The sequence below is a fragment of the Panicum virgatum genome, chromosome 7N (genome assembly GCF_016808335.1).
Source record: "Panicum virgatum strain AP13 chromosome 7N, P.virgatum_v5, whole genome shotgun sequence".
Lineage (NCBI taxonomy): Eukaryota > Viridiplantae > Streptophyta > Magnoliopsida > Poales > Poaceae > Panicum > Panicum virgatum.
The window spans coordinates 47,638,275-47,660,678 of NC_053151.1; the positions used below are offsets into that span (position 1 = coordinate 47,638,275).

The 22,404-nt window shown below is 47.3% G+C and overlaps 2 protein-coding genes across 5 annotated transcripts; one reads left to right on the top strand and one right to left on the bottom strand.

Annotated features, from left to right (window-relative positions):
- Positions 1-1,462: 1,462 nt before the first annotated feature.
- Positions 1,463-16,101, top strand: LOC120681554 (protein TSS-like). 4 transcript variants are annotated; one of them, XM_039963075.1, is made up of 23 exons: positions 1,463-1,754; positions 2,417-2,478; positions 2,800-2,892; positions 3,251-3,323; positions 7,151-7,465; positions 7,559-7,617; positions 7,739-7,870; positions 7,998-8,039; positions 8,151-8,684; positions 8,776-8,966; positions 9,126-9,639; positions 10,359-10,421; positions 10,627-10,728; positions 10,819-11,139; positions 11,218-11,310; positions 11,401-11,502; positions 11,610-11,714; positions 11,894-12,027; positions 12,228-12,411; positions 13,035-13,166; positions 13,248-13,360; positions 13,437-13,518; positions 14,217-16,101. In XM_039963075.1, exons 1-23 carry the CDS (start codon positions 1,682-1,684, stop codon positions 15,864-15,866), a joined length of 5,169 nt encoding a protein of 1,722 aa, XP_039819009.1. In that variant the 5' UTR covers positions 1,463-1,681; the 3' UTR covers positions 15,867-16,101. The 4 variants fall into 4 exon arrangements, 2 of the variants coding, with proteins under 2 accessions (XP_039819009.1, XP_039819008.1); XR_005677910.1 differs by having other exon boundaries at positions 1,505-1,754; positions 13,415-13,518; XR_005677911.1 differs by having other exon boundaries at positions 1,505-1,754; positions 13,445-13,518.
- A 4,160-nt stretch (positions 16,102-20,261) lies between these two features.
- LOC120682625 (VQ motif-containing protein 11-like) lies at positions 20,262-21,471 on the bottom strand. Its single transcript, XM_039964596.1, has one exon. It carries the CDS (start codon positions 21,171-21,173, stop codon positions 20,547-20,549), a length of 627 nt encoding a protein of 208 aa, XP_039820530.1. The 5' UTR covers positions 21,174-21,471; the 3' UTR covers positions 20,262-20,546.
- Between the last annotated feature and the right edge of the window lie 933 nt (positions 21,472-22,404).

Here is a 22,404-nt window from a genome sequence, read left to right on the forward strand (position 1 = left end):
GTGCAAATATCTCTGTCTTGCAATGCAAAACCAAAACAAATATCGTTGGCCAGTGGCTTATTAAAAAACTACTAGTGCTGTCTTTTAGGCGGTATCAGGTATCGACACGTAACCTTAATACGATTTAATAGACAACAAATACAATGGCTACTTTAAAAACATACTCCCTGTGTCTCAAATTATTAGTCGTTTTACCTTTTCTAGATACATTAATTACTCTATGAATCTACATATATATCATGTATAGATGCATAGCAAAATCAATGTATAAAAAAATCAAAATGACTAATAATTTTGTACAGTGGGAGTGCACAGTAGGAGACTACCACGGATCAGTAGTATTCCTAAATCAGTGGGTTTGCCTCCGTTCAGGAGGACCGTCGGCGTTCTCCAAGCTCGTAATGGCGCTGCCCCGAATATTCTATTTCCACCCGGCTGAACCACTCCAATATTGGCAGTTTGACATCCCCATTCCCCGGGTGGTAGGAGCTCGACCGTCGCTGCTCCAAAGTGCGAAACGACCGTAGCGCATCTTACGTTGTCGTGCATGGGATTCAATAATGCCCCCTGGTTTTGTCACCGTCTCCCTCGTGTCGTGCCAGACGTACGCAGCCCATGCCCATCGTCTCCGCCTCGTTCCGGCCAACGGGACGCCCAATAGAACGGCTCCGGCCTCTGGCGGTCTGGCCGTGCCCGTGCGCGCGAGCCATCTGGCCGCACGCACCAGCCTCGCGCCAGCCACGTCCAGGCCTCTCGCGCACCTTCCCGTCCCCTCTTGCCGCCCCAGCTGTGCCTGCTTTGTCCTCGCCGTGGCTCCGTCCTCTGCTCTCGACCTCTCGTGGCCGTCCAATCGCTGCCGCACCGGCGCCGGACCCGCCTCGCTCCCGCACGAGTCGGTCACGGAACTTTCGCACACCCCGACCCATCCGCATCCGGGAGCTTGCTTGCTTGCTCGCCGTGGCTCCGTCCTCTGCTCTCGACCTCTCGTGGCCGTCCAATCGCTGCCGCACCGGCGCCGGACCCGCCTCGCTCCCGCACGAGTCGGTCACGGAGCTTTCGCACACCCCGACCCATCCGCATCCGGGAGCTTGCTTGCTTGCTGCAAGCAGCCGCTCGCTTCGGTTGAACAAGGATGTCCGTCACGTCTCCTCTCGCTCTCGCCCCCTCTCCCTTTCTCCGCTGGTGCTAGACTGGCTGGCTCGTAGCACGCCGCACTGTGGCGCGGTGCATGCAGGCTGCAGTGCAGCGGGGGGAATCAACCTCGGCCGTCGACGAGCCGGCCGGCGGCGACGCAAAAGCGCCGCGGCACGTGCCGCCAAGAAGGCGGGGTCCAGCGCAGGGCGAGCTGGGGGCCCGTCGCCATGACTGCCAGCGTGGGCCCCCGCATCGGACGCTACCGGCGCGCCGGAACGAGAGGCCAGGATGGCGCTGAAATCCGTGGGTCTGAGATGAGATACCACGCAGGCCTCACATCCTATATCCTCTCCCCCGCTCGCAACACCCACCCCGCCCCGCCCGCCTCATTCCTTCTCGCCTCCCCTTTCTCTGCATCTCCTTCCTCCTCCTCTGCGGCCGCAGGAGGGGGCTTAAACCCTTCCGCCATCGGCTGCCATTCGCGCAGTCGCCGCCGGGCCGGAGGGTGGGGGTGGGAGCTTGAGAGCGAGGCAGGGCAGGGAAGCCAATGGCCCCCAAGGCCGGCCGTGGCAAGGGCAGGGGCGGTGGCAGAGGCGACAAGAGGAAGAAGGAAGAGAAAGGTATATCACCACGCGTGCTCTGTCGACTCGAAGCCGCCTTTGTTCATCGCATACAGACACGCGCGCATACGCTGCAGCGTTGCGAATCCTTGGCAATTGAAACAAACGAAGCTTGCTTGTTCTTCTTCTTCAGAACATTCAGTCCAGCTGCGCGATTCTAGTTTCACTTCTTTGCATGTGAAACGAAGGCTAAAAGAGAAGGATTGCTAATTAGCCCATTATTAGTGTTTAATCCCCTCTTTGTTCTTTATTCGCTTGCTTTTCTCCGTACTGAACCGGAGGATTTTGTCTCTTGCTCTCTGCTGATGCTGCTGCTGAACCCTTTTCCATTGGGGGCTTCGTGCTCCGCGCTTCTCCATGCCATGATTGCTCCTTGTCCCGTCCATCAGCTCCTTTTGTTGTTCCATTTCAGCTGGTGATAGCAGCCAACCAGGGCTGCCTGCTACTATCATCCAGCTGAGCTCCTTTTACTTCCTTTTGTTGGTGTAACGCTCCCCGTTCGGTTGGGTCATGCGGTTCGCAAGAGCGGAGTGAATCGCGGGCTGCCGCCGTGCGGGCTCTGCATGCTCCCTCATTTCACGCGCTGCTGCTCGATCTCGTGCCTCTGCTGCTGGAGAACACAACACTGATGAACCGGGGCTTTTGTTTCTTGTGTTGTGCAGTTGTGCCCAGCGTGGTAGACGTCACGGTCGTCACCCCCTACGAATCCCAGGTGACACTCAAGGTATGTGCGCCCAGCGGCCGGGCTCCATTAGCTGTGCTGTGCCTTCTCCCACACACGAATGAACATACACTTAAGACTAAAAGCCACTTCAAAAGGAACAAGAACAGGACATCCATAAAAGGAAAGAGATGAACAGTGGCTTGGCATCTTTGACAAAGTGCAGGTGCCACTGCCAGCTGAATGGTTTGCACACCCATTGGTTTCACTGGGAACACCAAGAGTGTTGCCATGAAGAGGAGAGAGAGAGAGAGATGAGGTTTGCGTGTGGTTTGTTTGCTAATGCCGTCTCTGCTGTTGTTTGTTGCTGCTCTGATCTCGCAGGGGATGTCCACGGACCGTGTGCTGGACGTGCGGAAGCTGCTGGGGTCCAACGTGGAGACGTGTCACCTGACAAACTATTCACTCTCCCATGTGGTAATGTTCGCCGCCCTCCCCTTTTAAGTTTTAACTGCCAATCGAGTACCTTCTCCGATTCCAATCGCAGTACAAGTAGGCAATCACAACCACGGAATGCAGTACTGCACAGAGAATCTCCCTCACCGACGTGTGGGCCCCATGGTACTCGGGCCCACACGCCGGTGGGTGAGTCACTACTGCATAGGAGCCTCAACCTGTCATCATTAAAGAAAAAGAAAAAATCCATCCATTCATCTACCAGGGTTTGGTAATTTTAGTGTGGAAATAGTTGGTTGCTTGCGTTGCGTCAATGCATGGAGTGACTGGCTTGGCTAGCTACCTGACTGACATGGTGGTCGCATGTGTTGCTTGGCAGGCGCGCGGGCAGCGGCTGGAGGACGGCGTGGAAATCGTGGCGCTCAAGCCCTGCACGCTCCGGATCGTGGAAGGTAGGTGCCTCCTGGCAGAACCCGCACGCCACCACTGCTAGAGTGCTGGTGCTGCTATCTCCTTGTTTCTGTCTTTGCTGCTGTTTGGCGTCGCCGGAGCTTTCACATTGCTCTTCACTTCACCTTGGTGTCCAAACGCGAGTGAGCTGGGTAGCTATGGATGGAAATGGGTCGGGTCGACCCATTGGGTAGTGGTCCCGACCCACAAAAATAGGGTCAATGGGTTATAGGGGCCGACTCTAAATTTCAAAATGGGTCAATAGGGCCGGTACCTGTTGACCCGATGGGTATTATGGGTCGACCCACTTATTATATTAATAATTTTTTTATTTAATTTATTAATTTTCTTTATTTTTTTGAATAAATACAACTGGTCGTAAGTTGTTAGATTCTATATACTTCAAAATATAGTGAGGAATATCATACGTTGGAAGTGAAAATGGATAAAATTAAAATCATGGACCACTAGTAAATATGTTTAATTTGATGCATTGCTAACAATCTTAACATATTATTGTGATATATGTTAATGTTGAATCTTATCTTTTCTAAAAGTGTTCATAGTATTTATGGTTTAGAATTATAGAAAAATATTTGGGTCGGCCCATAATACCCAATGGACCATCAATACCATAACATTTAGGAGAAATGGGTCGACCCATGACTTCTAGAATTGGCCTCGAGGCCATGAGGCCAGGTCCAAGGCCAGGGCCGGGTCGGCCTATTCTCATCTTGATGGGTAGCTGACGGGGACGTGTCATCGTCTAAAGCCCGGAATCAGTGAGTAGTTCGGTACAAGGAGCAAGCAGCTGCAGCTTGACAGACGACTGAAAACGGGCGTACTGGGCTGTCGAAGCAAGTACTCCCTCCGTCCCAAAAAAACCGTTGTTCTTTGACTCTTAGAAACTGTGTTTGACTGCTCGTCTTATTCAAAAAATTTATGTATATTATAAGACAAATAAAATATTATTAAAATATCATTAGTGATGTAATAAGTCATAACAAAAGTGATAATATTTGTAAAAAAAATTGAATAAGACGAGCAGTCAAACGCAGTTTGTAAGAGTAAAAAAAACAATTGTCTTTTTGGGACGGAGGTAGTACACGTGCACCAACAGTGCACCCCTCTGTTAGTCTGTTGCAGGCCAGTCCAAGCGTGCATCAATGACCGATCGATCGATCAAGGGATGCAACTGCTTCGGTCGCCATCGTCACACGTGGTTCCCGCCGGCCATTCAGAGACCAGGAGACGAGCAAGGGCAAGCGTGGTCGTCGTCCATCCAACGACACTGAACCCCGATCGAGCTAGGGTATGGCCGGCTGAATCCATTCCAGCGTCGCCTTGGCCGGCGGGATACGACGCGCCCATGACGACGCATCTTGAATGGAGCCAGTCGTGCGCGTCCGTCACGTTCCAAACCCGACAGTTGCCGGCGTCGATGCTGACCAGTGACCACCATTCTTCAGATCCACTCTCTTCTTCCCGTCAGTCAATGCTGGACACCGAGGCAGCTAGCTAGCCCGGCTAGCTCAGTGCGTCCGGTCTCGGGCTCTTTCTGATCCCAGTGCCTCCTGCACTCGGTTACCAGCCGCGCGTCGTGCCCCTGACGTCTGCCCCTCTCGGCACCGGCTGCCCGGGGATTCGGAGCTCCAGACGGCAGGGAGTCTCTGCTCGTGTTGCCGCGCCCTGTGATGGATGGGACGGCCGCGCTGGTGGTGGCGGCGGCGGCGGCCAACATTTCCCAGCGCCGGTTTCTTGCCTCCTGCCTATGCGCATGTGCTTCTCGTGTCTCTTTCCGTGGCGCGTCATCGCACCCATGTTTCTGTGGCCGCTGAGTACGGCGGCGGCGGCGGCGGCGGCATTGCGCGCGACTTTCCACGGAACGTGCCCGGCGCGGTCGCTCCATGTGTGTAGGAAAATCCAGGCTCGTCGGACTTGCAGGTCGCGCCCATATGATTCTGACCGGATCTTTTTCTTTTGTTATTCGGCGAGAATTAGGACCCCGTGGGTTCGACGGACCGGTTTAGTTAGAGCATCTCCTAAGTTACCTTTATTTCAGTAGAGTTGGGTGTATTATTGATTTGTCCTAATAATTATTAGGAAAAATGAAAGGCATAGGAGATTTGCTGGAGCACAATTTTTTATATAAACTCTCCTGATATGGTAGTTGGATTGGAGAATGGGGATCTGCTGGGATGCTTGTATTAGCGATTGATTAGTCATCCAGCACGGGGAAGTTGATTGCTCAGTCTGATTGAGACGTCGTCGTCACGCTTGGTAGAAAAAAAAATAGCAGCACAGTACTAGTGCTCATGCTTAGTTTAATCAGAGAGCAGTCCCGCGTGTGGCGTCGGAAAGTGGCAAGTATTTTGGTAGTTTTTTTTACTGCACGCAATACTGTTGTATACTACTAAAAGGCTCACTAGTAGTATGAGTTGTGTATGTGGGGAGTATACATAATGTAAGGTTATTATTGGGAAAAAAAGTTAGGTTATTTTATTTTTTTCATCTCATTCAATTTTATTTCTACCTCATTCGGTTCACATCTTGTTTTCTTTTCATAAGAGAAAATCGACTGTTCTTCTCTGGTTTGAGACAGAACCAAATGATAGGTTTCTGTTCAATAAGCTGATTGCGGTGGTGATTGTCAAACTGGGTAGCAGTAAAAAAGAAATTGCCGACCGAAAGCAACACAACAACCCAAAGGCCACAGGAATCTGGTTAGGCCAAACACATATGTGAAGATCACAGATGCTGGATCAATCGATCCAAGCACATGGATCAATTCATGTCGGCATGAGTTTACAAACGAAAATATCTTTGGATCCAAGCACATGGATCCAAAGGCCACAGGAATCGGTTATCTTTTTTCCACTGTCAAATTAAAACTTGACAAGGTGATCTGCTCACTTAGGATTTTTGTGAACTGATTGCAAAGCGTCTTGTCCAAGAACAGCAACGATGAAGGTGAAATTCTGGTAGAACTTCGGTTAGCGATTTTTAGGCTACCAACTAGCAATAGTCTTTGAATGTGACTATGTGAGAGGGACGTGCATAGATAGAAACGTGACCCCCGTCTCATTCCACCGTGACGGTATCAACAACGAAACAATGGCGTTGTTACGCAAGTTGCAGTAGCTTGTTGCCAATCTCTGCACTCCAAGAGTCTGATGTCCTAGTTGTTGTCCCGCGCTGGCTGGTACGGGACAAAGCGACGCCTCTTGGAATCTGCGGTGGGTGCTTGGTTAACTCCACGGGTATTTTTAGGTGTTCAGGTTCTCAGTAGGCACTGCCATTAGTTGTCAGAGCCACGCCCTAGTGATGTGTGATATTCCTAACCCGTTGACTCTTCTGGGAACGTCGTTAGCGTGATGTTAATTGGGTCTTGCACTGTGTCAGATCACTAGACCGGCATTCAAAATTTGACTGAATAGTTGTTCTGATTTGTTGGTAACAACCAGTGCCGGTTACATTCCTTAATTTCGTGACAGAATACTGGTTCTCAAAATTTGACTGAATTTAGTTTACCAATTCTAAACCCTAACTCTATGCATGGACAAGGCAGTCGCGAAATGAGAGTTCGGTTTACCTTTTGTTTTGATTTTTTTTGTTTTTTAGGGAACTGAAATAATTTTGTGAGTTTTTTTAGAGAGAACGAAGCATCTTCCTCCTTCCAATAATAAGAAGAAAAAAAGAAGTTGATATCTTTCCATTGGGCTCCTAATGTAGAGTTGGGGCCCAAGTACAGGTCCGGCAACTCGCGGGCACGGCACAATCATTCAATTGGGCCTTTCAATTCTAATTGAGCCCACCGGCTTGTTTGCAGAGGAGTACGCGACGGAGGAGCAGGCGGTGGCGCACGTCCGCCGTCTGCTGGACATCGTCGCCTGCACCACCGCGTTCGCCAAGCCCCGGGACGGCGCCGCCAAGCACAAGTCGTCCAGGCACGGGCGCCCCGCGACGCCGCCCTCCCCGCCCGCGCCCGCGCCCGCCTCGACTGGGGCCAATGGCGGCGGCAGCACGGTCGAGGGCGCGCCGCCGATATCGGAGGCGCACGACATGGCGGCCATCCGCCCGCCGCCGAAGCTGGGGGAGTTCTACGACTTCTTCTCCTTCGCCCACCTCACCCCGCCCGTCCACTGTAAGGCTCCTCACTGCCCCCGGTGAAGCATTCCATTCACATTTGGCCTGCGCTCTCTTAATCTGACGCGAGGTGTCTGCTTCGTTTCTGCAGTTATCAGGAGGAAGGAGGCGAATGGCGCTTCTCAGGAAGGCGATTACTTCGAAATCGAGGTGAGTTCTCACGCACACTACTGAACGCACTAGCAAAGTTTAATTGGGGCTTTGGAGTTGAAATAACCAACTTAAGCATGTGGGTATCAGCATACGCCTTATGGAGTTCATTTGTGTCCAGGTGAAGGTTTGCAACGGGAAGCTTCTGCATGTAGTTGCTTCAGTAAAGGGTTTCTATTTCGCAGGGAAGCCGCACAACGTAAGCCACTCCCTGGTGGACCTACTGCAGCAGCTCAGCAATGCGTTTGCAAATGTTAGTGACCTTGAATCCTAATCTTCGATCCCTATCTTCTGTTCTTAGCTCACTTTCCTTCCTGTTCTTATCCATTTTGATAATGCATTGACTGCTCTAAGTGCCGGGTATTATTCATTTTCCACAGGCATATGAAGCATTAATGAAAGCTTTTGTGGATCACAACAAGGTTGTAATAGTGAATATGCTTTCCAGTTGTTTTTATTTTCTTGTACTGAAGATTGAATAGAGTGATGTGGTTCATGAACTTTTGTTGAGATGACCTTTTCTGCATCTGCAGTTTGGGAATTTGCCGTATGGATTCCGTGCAAACACATGGCTTATTCCTCCAATATATGTTGACCCTGCTACAAAGTGTCCAGCACTGCCAGTCGAGGATGAGAATTGGGGTGGTAATGGGGGTGGCACTGGACGCGACGGAAAATTTGACCGCAGACGATGGTCAAAAGACTTTTCTGTTTTGGCAAGAATGCCATGCAAAACTGAGGAAGAGCGGGTGATCCGGGACCGGAAAGCTTTTCTTTTACACAATCTGTTTGTAGATACAGCAATTTTTAGAGCTGCATCAACAATAAGGCGACTCGTTAATCAGTCTATGAACTCAACTGGTGCGCATAGTAATATGCATGGTTCAAACACATTTGAGGAACGTGTTGGGGACATGCATATAACTGTGAAGAAGGATGGGGCTGATGCTAGTCTGAAGCTGGAGGACAAGGTTGATGGTGTTGCCTTCTGTCCAACGGGTGCTATGGATATCACACAGAGAAATATTCTGAAAGGTTTGACTTCTGATGAAAGTGTTGTTGTTAAGGTGATTTCTCTCACTTTCCACTTTTATCATATCTCATTTTCTATGTTTGAAATTATAAGCTAATTTCCCATAACATGTAATTCCTATCCAGGATTCTTCAATGCTAGGAGTGGTGATTGTCAAGCATTGTGGATATACAGCAACTGTGAAGGTTTCTGAACGCGCAAAGGATAGTAATGATGTTAAACAAACCTATGATACCTCTGATAATCTTGATGGAGTGCTGAACATTGATGTGCATGACCATCCGGATGGAGGTTCAAATGCCTTGAATGTTAACAGGTTTGATATGTACTCATGTAATTTTACTTGCTTAGTAATAGGTTCAATATCTTATCATGATATGTTTTCTCATCATTAGTGAAATGCCTTGCTTTAATACAGTTTTTGTTCACATGGAAAAAGGCTCTATTAACAACACCTTTTCTCTTTTCGTTTCAGTCTAAGAATACCGCTCCCGAGAATTATCAATCCAGAAACAGCTGTTGGTAACCAGTATCCGAGCCCAAGATCTCATGCTAGTAATCCTGCACGGAAACTGGCACGCACAGTACTTGAGGACAGCTTGAGAAAGATGGATAGCATGCCTAACAAAAATCCTAGAATTATCAGATGGGAACTTGGGTCCTCCTGGCTGCAGCACTTGCAGAAAAAGGATTCTCCAACGTCTGATAATGGTAAGGGAAACAAAATAAAGGCTGACAAAGAACCAGCTGTCAAAGGTCTTGGAAAGCATTTTGAACAATTAAGGAAAATAAAAAAGAAAGAATGCAGCATTGAAGGTTCTGGTTCTGAGAAGGAAGAACCTAACAGTAATTGCTCACCAATGAATGGTATTCTAGAATCAGATAAGATAGCTGTTGATGAAACGATTAAGGGGGCTGATATAAGCAAGCTAATGTCAGAGGATGCTTTCTTTCGGTTGAAGAGTTTGGGAGCTGGCCTTCATGAAAAGGTGATTTAATTATGCAAGTTCACTCTCTTAGAAATTCTGTTTTAAGATGGCTAGAAGTACACTTTCTGATTTGCTAATAACTTCTCTCTAAAGTTTAAAATGCTTGTACATTTACTGCTGTTATCTTGGCCATGGATGAAGCGCAGTTGTGGAGTTTAGCGGGAGCTAGGGACCTCTCCCTGCTTTCTGCTATGGGAGAGGGTAGTTAGCTGGTGCTTTAGCTGGTCGTTGTTCAGTATGTAACAGGTGATAAGATACTAGGTCTGTCAAGGGGGTGTGTGGTGTGTGTGTGGGTCTATGTATGACTCTTTTCTTCTTCTATCAATACAATGATACGCAGTTCTCCTGCGTGTTCGAGAAAAAAAATGCTTGTACATTATTTCTTTTCTACTATTATAATATCTACAGCAAAAAAGTAGGCAAGTTCACAGAGTTGTTTTAAATTTTGTAAGCCATTTGAATAATTTGAAAGCCAGTTATACTAGAGTTTTTGAACACTCTCAATCGATATCTTCTGATATGAAAGTTTACTTATGTTCTGATGAGCCTTCTAATGCTATTTCACTTTGGATAAACATAGCAAGCAATTAATTGCAGTACTGGATTTTTGTCAGAAGTCTATATCGAAGTCTGTTATGTTGCAATACAAGATATCACTATGGGAATATTGGTGAACTTTTTGATGTTTTGTTTTCTAATTTTATTATTTCGTGATCCAGTCCCTTGAAGAACTCACAGAGATGGCCCACAATTTCTATGATGATACTGCACTCCCAAAGCTGGTAAGCCTTGTATCAACATTCCATACTTCAATTATCTTATCCTGATTTGTGCTTTAATTACCTCATAGAAAACTCTTGCTATGGTACGGGTTGAGTTAGGTTACTGATACTTTAAGGTAGTCAAGCATATATGGTCTTGAGACTTAATTGTTTTTTAACTCCCATAATGCTTAATTTGTTTTCTTTTGGAATGCAATTTGCACAGGTGTCTGATTTTGCATCCCTTGAACTTTCTCCGGTGGATGGAAGAACCATGACAGATTTCATGCATACAAGGGGACTTAACATGTCCTCCTTGGGTCGTGTGGTGGGTGTAAATTTTATGTATGATTGCTTTTAATACCATGTTTGCACAAAGTTGGATAAAAATCTGACGTTCTTTCTCTAAATTAATCAGGTAGAGCTAGCAGAGAAGCTCCCACATATCCAGTCTATATGCATTCATGAAATGGTCATTAGGTCGTTTAAGCACATCGTCAGAGCTGTTATTGCTGCTGTTGATGACATGCAAAACTTGTCTGCAGCTATAGCTGAGACTCTAAACATATTACTAGGATCCCCCAGACTTGAAAATGGTGCTGATACAGATGCACATATCGAGCATAATTTGCGATTGAAATGGGTAGAGAGCTTCCTTTCAAAAAGATTCAGCTGGAAACTGAAAGATGAATTTGCACACCTGCGAAAATTTATCATTCTGAGAGGGCTTTGCAGCAAGGTATGTTTAGTGAAGTTAATTATGGGAATGTTCACAGTTCTGTTATCTAAACAGGCACTGATATGGTTTGTTGCTCAGGTTGGACTAGAGTTGGTTGCAAAAGATTATAATATGAATAGCCCTAACCCATTCGACAAGTATGACATTATCAGCATTGTTCCTGTATGCAAGGTAGTATATTACTGATACTTAGGAAACTATATATTGTCTGTTTCTTGGTTATGGTTTTTTATTAGATTTTTTGTGTGCCTTCTGTTTTAGCATGTGGTCTACTCCTCAATTGATGGTCGAAACTTGCTGGAATCATCGAAGGTGGCATTGGATAAAGGAAAACTAGACGATGCTGTCAGCTATGGAACAAAGGTACATATACAGTCAACCTTTGTGTCTTTTTCCATCATTAACTGCTGTGCTAAAATCATGTCTGCATGTTGTTTACTAAATCTGTGTTTTTTCTCTTCTTGTTGAAGGCCTTGTCCAAAATTATAGCTGTTTGTGGTCCATACCATCGACTGACTGCTAATGCATACAGCCTTCTTGCTGTCGTGCTTTATCATACTGGAGATTTTAATCAGGTAAAAAGATGAATTTGTTGTAGTTTCTTCGTGTTCTATCTGCTGGATGTGCAAGTTTACTTAAACCATTTTTTGCTTTAAAAAAGCACAACAGTAGCTGTGAAGTTTGTTCTTGATAGCAGCTACAGCAATCTTCTTCGATCAACTTTGGATTTTCATTAACTTTTATTTCTTGATAGGCAACTATATATCAGCAAAAGGCACTTGATATCAATGAAAGGGAACTTGGTCTTGATCATCCAGAAACTATGAAGAGTTATGGTGATTTATCTGTCTTCTACTACCGACTGCAACACATTGAAATGGCTCTAAAGTAAGTGTGGTTATATGTGCTTCTTTGACGAAGCATGAAAGATAACTTGATGGCATTAGTTTAAACCAGTCTACCATCATGCTAGTTTATATCTAGCCATCATATGCATTAAGCCAGCATACATACTAAAATGACCCCTGCAGCTTTCTGCTCTAGTGGCAATGTATGCTTCCATACCTAATTGTACCTTCCTCTTGAAGGTATGTCAACCGTGCACTATATCTGCTCCAGTTTTCGTGTGGGCTTTCACACCCAAATTCAGCTGCCACCTACATAAATGTGGCTATGATGGAAGAAGGCATGGGAAATGTCCATGTTGCTCTTCGGTACTTGCATGAAGCCCTGAAGTGCAACAAGAGATTGCTAGGAGCTGATCACATCCAGGTAAAATAAGCTAGATTTTGTTCCTTTTTTTTCAATCTTAGCACTTGATGTAAATTTGGGCATTCCATGCTTACCATGTTCTCATGAGTTTATCAAAGGGATTTCACATTAACAGTAATCAGGGTTTCAAGGAAATGTTTGATGTATATCAAATTCCAATCTTCACTCAAACGATTCAACTATTCATATATATGTAGTAATATGTCTTAACTACATTACTAGAAGAAACTACTGCATCAATATTCTTCCAGAATTACTTGCAAGGGGTGTAATGTATGTCTTATAACATTACATGTGAGACACCTCTAGTATATTTGAATTATCCTATTACTAATGGGCATACAGTGGATGTCCCAACTAACTTTGATATAACTTTCACCTTTCAGCAATCAACAAACAATATGTTCTTTATTACTCACCCTCAAAGGTGCCTCAGTAATATATGTTCACGTTTGTCAGTATAAAACTCTTAATAGTATTCTGTGCTCCAAGTTTGAAACTATATTGCTTACATTATTGTTATTTCTTTTAAAAGTTTGAAACTATATTGCTTACATTACATTCCAGTGATTGAATTACTTACTGTTATGTATGAACTAACAAGCACTTCTTCAATCAATCAGACTGCTGCAAGCTACCATGCCATAGCCATAGCCCTTTCGATGATGGACGCATACTCCTTAAGTGTGCAACATGAACAAACCACCTTGCAAATCCTTCAGGAGAAACTAGGGCAAGATGACCTCCGAACTCAGGTTCTTTTTCTCACAATGTGCAACAATAGAGGCCATATATTCTGGTGTTCTCTTAAATTAGCTCATTATTTGTTGTTGCAGGATGCTGCTGCATGGCTAGAGTATTTCGAGTCAAAAGCATTAGAACAACAAGAGGCCGCTCGAAGAGGAATGCCAAAACCTGATTCATCTATTGCAAGTAAAGGACATCTTAGGTATGGAACTAAGATTAAGCTGTGAATTCTCAATTGTAAAATATTTTGATTTAGATTGAAACATCTATCTTTCCAGCGTATCAGATCTTCTTGACTTCATAAGTCCAGACCAAGAAAGAAAACAGAGGGATATGCAAAGGAAGTGCAGGCGTGCAAAGGTGATTATAATGCATTTTTCGTTTTTTCAAGACCTGTCATTTTTAAAAGATAATTGGAATAGATATGTGTCTACTTTTTTCAAAAAATTCCATTCTTAAAGAATGCTTACTTGATAGAGAAGAGAGATAGGTGCACATCTGCTGTGATGCAGTCATCATCCATGATAAATATATATGAGAATAGTATTGCAACAATATTTTTCATACCGGGTGCTATATATGAACTAGTTCTTAGGCTGTAAGCATATCCAGTTTATGGAATCAAATCAATCAATAGTGTCGTGAGTTGGGTTTAGTCAGGCCATTTCCTAGACGTTCAGATGACATTTTTGGAACACGAACTCTGAAACAGTCGTTATATAATCATTTAGATGTTTAAACAGTTTTCATGGATACAATTTAAGTTTTGTTGTTTATGACAAGCGTTCATCATTAAACACCATGTATATTTTTATGCCTTCAAATATCCTTTGTCCTTTTTGAAAGCAAACAATATGCATTCTGTTCGAGAGAAAAAAAAACATTATGCATTCTCATTTTTCTTATGTTAATCCATGAAGTACCAAGGGGAAAATTTTATTCTACATTTCTTGTGTAAACTTAAAGGTGGTGGTGTTGTGCAAAGCATTATGTGAGCCTCTTTCTGGTCCCCTGTTACCTCTTACTTTCCTTTTCATGACATATAGTATTAAATGCAGAATAATATCAGAGCCCAACATGGTGAATCAGTTGAAGAAAAGGAGAACTTCCAGCATGATTCAGTATCTCCTCTTGAAGCAACCAAAGATGTATTTCAAGAACAAAAACTGGATGCGCATCCTCCTGTTGTATTAGAAGAAAATTACGCTGCCCATGATGAGCAGAAGCAATCTGATGTTTTATCACCTGAAGAATATTCTGATGAAGGGTGGCAAGCAGCTAGTTTGAGAGGGCGATCTGCAAATGTAAGGAAGAAAAGCAGTCGCAGGAAGCCAGCTCTCACGAAATTAATGGTTGATCGCTTCGAAGATGGTCATACAGGTTCTGTTTATAGGAGTGGTTTCAAGCCGCAAACAAAGGGAGACAAAGAAGATGCTACAAGTGCTCCTAACCAACTCTCCTTTGGTAGCTTTTTAAAAACCGACAAGTTGAATGGGGATACCAACATTGTTGAAGAGAAGTCTTGCAATACTACGGCTAAACCAGAACAGCATGCAAAACCCACAGGAATTAACAGGCTAACTAGCATTGCTTCCAAGTTTGTATCATACAAAGATGTGGCTGTTTCGCCCCCTGGCACGGTATTGAAGCCAATTTTGGAGAAGAAGGAAGAAAAGGAGGAAGATAACAAAAATGATGCTGATCTAACACTGTCGTCCGAGGAAGAGGACAGAAAATTTACAGAAGAGAAGGAAAAGGCAAATGACGATAGCAGCAAAGATGTTCTTTCAAGTCAGCCAGATGGAATTGATCACCAAGAAACACCTCCTGACAGCAACAGCGATGATAGCCCCTCAGAACTTAAGAAAGCATCTGGAAGCAAACTGTCTGCTTCAGCACCTCCATTCAACCCGGGATCACTTTTATCAATGTCACACCCATACAGCACAGTGGCAATATATGATGCTAGTGCTGTCCTTCAGGCAATACCAAGCCAAGCAATGGAGATTCTCCCTCATGCCATTGATACTAGAGTGCCTCGTGGTCCACGGTCCACCTTGTACTATCGTACTGGGCATTCTTTCCAAAGGAAACAAGGTTACACACACAGCCAGAGCACTGTTGTAAGAGGTAGCTACTCCCCCACGACCATGAATCCCCATGCTGCTGAGTTTGTGCCTGGAAAAGCTGTTCAACAATCTAATGTGGCTGACAGCGAACCCGGTCCTGCTAATCCTGTGACTGATTCTGACCAGGATGTGGTTTCACAGATCACAGATGAAGTAAAGGCTGAAACGTCCACCACAGAAAAGGCAAGTCAAGTTGAGAAAGTTGTTTCAGGTAAAGGAAAGGAAAACAGAGGGAAAGACGTCGTAAGAAACTCGTACAAAACAGAACTTGCAAGGCAAATTTTGCTCAGTTTCATTGTGAAGTCGGTGCATGATAGTTTAGGTTCCACTGCTGCTGTACCAGACAGAAAACCCAGTGGTTCAGATGAAGCCAGTAATGAACAGAGCAGCAACATAAGCAAGAACGCATCTGGTCGGCAAGATTCTGATAAACAACAGAAAGCCATGGAGGTGCCTAAAGGTCTTAAGGATACAGAGGGATTTACAGTGGTTTTAAAACGTCGAAGGAGGCCACAGCCATTCATGAACCCCATAAATGGTCTCTATTCTCAGCAGTCTATTTGCACTTCTGTCAATTAAGGTGTCTTTGCTTAGACGGGTAGCAGAATTTTGCCCTATCCAAGTGAGCGAGCATGTAGTCAAACTGTACAAAAAAATTCCGGAATACCCTTGGTAATAAATCCATTGTAATTCGGGGTAGCTGTAGAGCTGAATAAAATATCGCCTCTGTATGTTATATATGACAGAATCATAGGATATAGCAGATATTAAGTTCATCCAATATTCCAGTACAGGTTCGCCTTTTGTTTATGCACATGCACTTTCTCAAGTTGTCATGAGGATTTATGATGGCAGATACTGTCAGGGCAGATCAAACTGAATCCGCTCGGCGCCGAGAGCTTCAAACTTTCAAAGCTTGAATCTGCTAGTGTAGGCACACATTTTATTGCTCCCTTTTGTTCTGGTGGAACTATAAAATCTGCTCAGTGTGGTCATTGGATGCCTTGGCCGTGTTTGGTTTCCCTATCATACCTATCGCACACGATTCTCGAGAAAAGAATGTCACATGTATGGAGTACTAAACGAAGTTTATTTGCAAAACCTTTTCACGACGAATCTAATGATAGTAATTAATCGATAATTGGTTACAGTGATGCTACGGTAACCATCTTCTAATCTTGCGGTCAAAGGCCTCATTAGGTTCGTCTCGCGAAGTAGCGCAGGATTGTGGAGTTAGTTTTGTAAATTACCTTTATTTAGTACTCCTAATTATTGGTCAAAATTTTTGAGCTACTTCAAACCAAACAGGGCGCTTGTCAGAATATCAGCAGCAGTTCACAGTGAAGCCATTTGCTGCTGCAGACCAGATCGCCAGGCCACCGAGTCCAGGCGTGAACTGTTTGACAGTTAAGCTGTTGCATCCAGCGGTACATACATAGCGTAGCCTGTAGGATTAACAGCCAGTAGCGTAGCTGTTGAGAGCACACCAAGCTGAATCCGTTGGAATAACTTGTATTGCTGGGAGCTGCTCCCTTCTTTATAAATTATTAGTCATTTTGGCTTGTTTAGATTCATACGGTTTGTTATGCATCTAGACGTAATGTATATGTAGATTCATTAATCCATAATAAAATTTATGAATCTAGAAAAGCTAAAACAACTAATAATTTGGGACAGAGATGACACGTACAAAGAACGAACCCAATGCACAAAGACAGAACCCAATGCAGTGTGGCTATCATATAAGAACTGCACTACTTCCAGGGAAATTCTTTTATTCCGTATAGAATTTAACCTATGCAGCCATCATATACTTTTGGACTTGTTTCCCGTTTAAATTTGAAACCAATTCTCGCTCAGTGTGGCCACTGGATGGCTTGATGCAGCATCAGAAATTCTCAGAATGCCAGCAACGCCTTCGTACAGTAAAATAGTCTGCCGCTATGCTGGTGTTGCAGACCAGACCACCGAGAGCAGGCGTGAACTGGTTTACAGTTAAGCTGTCGCAGCCGGCCGCAGGAGCTGTCGCCAGCAATAGCATAGCCCGGTAGCCGCTGCAGTGCCCCTACAAGGCTACTGGCTACCACAGCCTCCACCACGCCACGCCATAACTCCTTGCGAGGTCAACTCGGCCCAACTCACCTGCCGGCCGGCCAATAGCCCACGCCCATCCCCATGCCCATGCTCTCTCCTTTTTTTTTTTTGAAAAGGACATGTCCATGCATTGATCGCCGTGTTTGGTAAAAAAAAAATGCATGAAGTACTAAACGAAGTTTATTTGCGAAATTTTTTTATCGATGAGTGTAACTTTTCGAAACTAATCTAATGAGACAAGTTTAATCATGATTGGCTACAGTGATGCTACAGTAATCACGCCTAATTATCTCCAAATCATACAGCCAAAGACCTCAATAGCTGTAGTAACTGCTACAGTATCATAGCTGTGGAGGTTGTTTTGTAATTAAATTTTATTTAATACCTCTAATTAGTAGTCAAAGTGACAAAAAAATTTCATGAAATTTTTCTCAAGCAACAACCAAACACGGCCGATAGAGATACCTCATACCCCTCGGTTGCCAAGCTGCCAATGCCATCCTCGCAGCATCTGATCCTGGTCGGCGCTGTGCCTGTACGTGCTTAACGCTGCAGCCTTCGCTAGCGTTTCCATTGATGGCGCGTCGTCGTCCTCCATTTACTCGGAGACTGCGGGGCCGGGCCAGGTCGACCGGCCAGGCCAGAGGATCAGCCAGAGACCGGCGCGGTATGCATGGCACTGCATGATCGAGCAATGGAGCATACGCGCACACCTGAGCTCTGAGAGTTAATGTCAGGCTATCTCCAACAGCGGAGACTCAAATCGGATACTCATTCTATAATTTAGGTCATTAACATGAAAAAAAATCAATCTCCAAAATTTTATAATTTAGGTCATTAACATGAAAAAAAATCACTCTCCAAAATTTTATCTTCTCCAACAGCCTACCCAAAATCCCCGTTACCCATTCCCTCTCTCCCCTCCCTCGCGTTCGACAGCGAGAGGACGCCGGCTCCGCCATGTCTCCTCGCTGCGCCGGCGGCTCCCCGCCGCGCCCCACCTCGACGCTGACCCGCCGCACCGGCGGCTCCCCGTCGCGACCCGCCTGGATGCGGACCCGCCGCGCCCTCGGCTTCCTCGCAGCGCCAGTGCCTCCCTTCCTTTGCTCTCTCTCCCATGGCCGACAGCACCAAGGAGCAGAGCCGCGGCGGCCATGGAGCAGCAGCTCCCCCCGCATGCCTCCCGGCCAGCTCGCCGCCACGGCCGGTCCCGCCCGGCACTTGCCGTCCGTGGCCGCGCCCTCTCTCCCCGACTCGCGCCGCCGCCCAGGCCGGTCTTGTCCCGCGCTTGCCGCGCCATCGCGACCCGGCCCCGCGCGCGCTCTGGCCGCTTCCCCCGAGCTCTAGCGCACGACCGGCGGCGGCGGCGGCGAGACACAACCTCGCCCTTCCCTAGCGCAAGCGTGCGCTCTCGCTATCCCCACCGGCCGAAGAGGTCCCCGCCGAGCTCCGTGGGCGGGCAAGCTCCGCGGCCTGTGCGGCGGCGCAGGGCGGGCCAGCGCGTGGCGGCCGGTCAGCGGCGGCGAGCGGCGGCTTCGAGCAACGGCAAAGGAGCAGCGGCGGCGAGGACGCAAAGCCGCGGTGGGAGGCGGCCATGGCGGTGCACCGGCGGCCGTCAGCACGCGGACCGGTGGGCCCGATGCCTGGGTGGAGACGCAGAAGGGCGAAGAGAGGACGCATTTTTGCGTTGCGCTCCTACTCGAACCCAAAATGTGTCGCTCGTTTGCCTGCTCCATTGGAGAGCGATTTTGGTAGCTAAATGCACTGTGCGCGACGTATTTTGAGTTTGGGTCGCGGGATGCGTCCGCCCTTGGAGACAGCCTCACTAGCGTTCTGGGGTCAGTAATTGGGCAGCAAGGCTAGCGTTCCCCAAGATCCGTGTGAACCATGGGCCTGCAGCGCAGCACGGCGGCATGGCGCCCGTGACCGCGAGTCCGTGACTGCTTGCTAACCTGCAGCAGTGGGGTTGGGTTCCCCCCCAGCAGCCCAGCTCCCGCTGCACAACATTCCTCCTTCGCGACGAGTTGGCGGGGCCCGCGTGCTAGTGGCAACCGCTATGTTCGTGCAGATGTCGCTTCGATCATTCCCTTCCCTCCCTCCTCTCACGCGAAAAAAAAGAGAGGCTGTGTTTAGTTCTAAAATTTTTCTCTCCAATTTTTACTGTTCACCTATTACATCAAATTTTTTACCTCATACATGGAGCATTAAATATAGATAAATAAAAAAATTAATTACACAGTTTTGATGTACACGACGAGACGAATTTTTTGAGCCTAGTTAGGTCATGGTAGGACAACAATTACAAAAAAACAAACGAAAAATGCTACATTATACTACAGTGTCCAATATAAATTTTTTTGCCACTATTTTAGGGATCTAAACACAGCCGGAGAGAAAAACGTCGCCTCATCATCCGTCCACGGGCCACAGTGGGAATAAACTTTACGTACGTGGGCATCCGATTCCTGCGATCCTCTATCTAACTCTACTGTGAGTGCGACCGGACATGATCGCAACAACGATCAAGGGTGCGTTTAGTTGAAAAAAAAAACTGCTACAGTATCTGTCGTATCGAATCTTTGGACACATGCATAAAATATTAAATGTAGTTAAAAAATAACTAATTACATAGTCTAACTGATTAGCACGAGCCGAATCTTTTAAACCTAATTAATCTATAATTAGATATTATTTGTCAAGTAACAACGAAATGTACTACGGTATCAAAACCCAAATTTTTTCACTAACTAAACACACCCCAGCTAAGAAACTTCAAACAGCTTTGCTTGGCAAAGCACATGCGCCTTTTCTGGGCAAAAACGGCCGTACTACTTCGATAGGGTTGCGGAGAACAAGAAGTTGACTTCTGGCATGTCAAGATGATGCCCACAAGATCAGATCACTGCTGCTCATGAGATGGATTGCATGGTTAAACAGACAGAGATGTATAGGACAGAGACAAAAGATTAGACGCTAAAACCTAGCTAGTTAATAACATCGGGCTAGCAAGAGTTGCAGTCGTGGATCATCTAAATTCTAACGCAAACAGGCGGGGCACAGACTGCGGAGAGATTGATGAACGCAGCTAGCTAGCGTCGCCGGAATTCCTTGATCCGGCGACGCGAGCACACTGCACAGACACACGCGACGAATGACGACGACGGATTAGGAGGCGTAGTAGGCGCTCCTGGGGGAGTGGACGGGGAAGAGCGGCAGCAGCTTGGGCCGCTCGCCGTCCCCGGCGGCGGCGCCCCTCGGCGACGCGTGCAGGTAGAAGCCCTTGGAGGCGATGGCCTTCTCCTCCCGCTCCTCCTCCTCCTTGCTTATCACCACCCCGCCGCACGACGGCGACGAGTGCGGCGACGGCGTCATCGACGAGGATGAGGACAGCGGCGACGGCGACGAGGAGGAGGAGGCCAGGACGTAGGCGTCCATGGGCGAGACCGGCGAGTGCATGAGCCCGTGCCCGCGGTGGTGGTAGTAGTAGAAGGACGTCGCCGACGGGTGCGGCCGCGCCAGCTCCAGCCTGGCCGGCGCCGCGCGCCGCCTCTCCTGCAGCTTCGGCCGCCTCGGCGGCGGAGGCGGCGGCGCGTGCTGCTGCGCGACGGTCGTCACCGCCTCCTCCTGCTGCTGCCGCTGCTTCTCCGCCGCCGTCCCGCCTGGCGCGCCCGTGAGCTTCTGCACGAGCGCGCGGAACGTCGCCGGGTCGGCCTGCACGAACGTGGTGTTGGCGTCCGCGCAGCCGGCGGCTGCCGCCTCTCTGACGACCCTGGGAGAGCGGGACGCCGCCATGAGCGACACTCTCGCGCTCGCTACCTGAGCAAGCAAGCGGGGAGCAAGAAGGAGATCGAGGCGAGAGGGATGGAGGAGGGTGCTAGGCGAAGGAAGGCGGGAGCGCTGGCCGCTGGGTCGTGGACTCGTGGTAGCTTTTTTAAGGGACAGAAAGGCTGCATTAAAGGCGAAGGGGGGCGATAGATGGACGGCCGCGAGCTGGACGGATCGTCGCAGGGGGGACAGGGGTCTTTTCTGCCTCGCAAAACCTTTGCCCCGCTAGCTAGCTTCACACTGCCCTGCCAAGTACATGCAGGCTATGCTTGCTACTACCCCAGCCATGAGCCGCGAGCGTACATGCATGATGTGCTGCATCATGCATCTTTTCCGGCCCTAGCCCCCGGCTCCTTTCGCCGCTGTGCTGTGCCCCCCATGGGCCATGGCCGCGCCTAGGCACGTACGGAGCACGAGCACGAGCACGAGCGCGAGACGATGGCCAGGCTACGGTGGTGTGGTGTCTCCTCTTCGATCCCTCTTCACTCTTCAGGTCCAGGTACAGTAGTAGTACAGCCAGCATGCAGGTAGACGGGCGATGCCGTCATGCATGCCGACTTGACCGAGAGAGAGAGTACAGTGAAGCAGTACTGCTAGCTAGCTGCTGATGAGCGAGATGTTTAGGGTGTGTTTAGTTCACTTTGCATTTTGCGTTTTTATATTTTTTTTTAAGGAATCTTCAATATTTGAAGTATCAAATGTAGACTAATTGCAAAACTAATTATAGATCTCGTATGTAAACTACGAGATGAATCTAATGAGCCTAATTAATATATCATTAGAGCATCTCTACTGTAGCATTAATGTAGCAATTTAGTGTCGAATCACGTCCTAATTAGACTTATTAGATTCGTCTCGTGATTTACAGTCCATTTGTATAATGCGATTTATTTTTCGACTACATTTAGTACACCATGCATGCGATTTACAAAAATTTTGCGGTTTGCCTTTTTGGCATCTAAACACGGGCTTAGCTTAAATGACGCGCCCAGAAGGGAGGTACATACTGTACGAAGAAGTGGCTTTCATGGACGACCCCAATGCAAGGACGTCAACGATCGAGCAAGCGTAGCGTAATCACCTTCACGCCCAGTACGTAACGGATGTTGACGCCGGCCGGACGCGTGCGGATGGCGACCGCAGAAGATCCCCCGGCGGGCGGGTCAGTGGAGGTGGTGGAGGCTGGAGCAGAGCAAGC

What these genes read in the sequence shown, in the direction of transcription:
- LOC120681554 (XM_039963074.1), top strand. Translation starts at nt 1,682, where the DNA reads ATGGCCCCCAAGGCCGGCCGTGGCAAGGGCAGGGGCGGTGGCAGAGGC. An exon ending in AATCCCAGGTGACACTCAAG is followed by an intron (nt 2,479 to 2,799) that starts GTATGTGCGCCC and finishes CTGATCTCGCAG; the next exon opens with GGGATGTCCACGGACCGTGT. An exon ending in GCATTGTTCCTGTATGCAAG is followed by an intron (nt 11,311 to 11,400) that starts GTAGTATATTAC and finishes CTTCTGTTTTAG; the next exon opens with CATGTGGTCTACTCCTCAAT.
- LOC120682625 (XM_039964596.1), bottom strand. Translation starts at nt 21,173, where the DNA reads ATGGCGGCGTCCCGCTCTCCCAGGGTCGTCAGAGAGGCGGCAGCCGCC.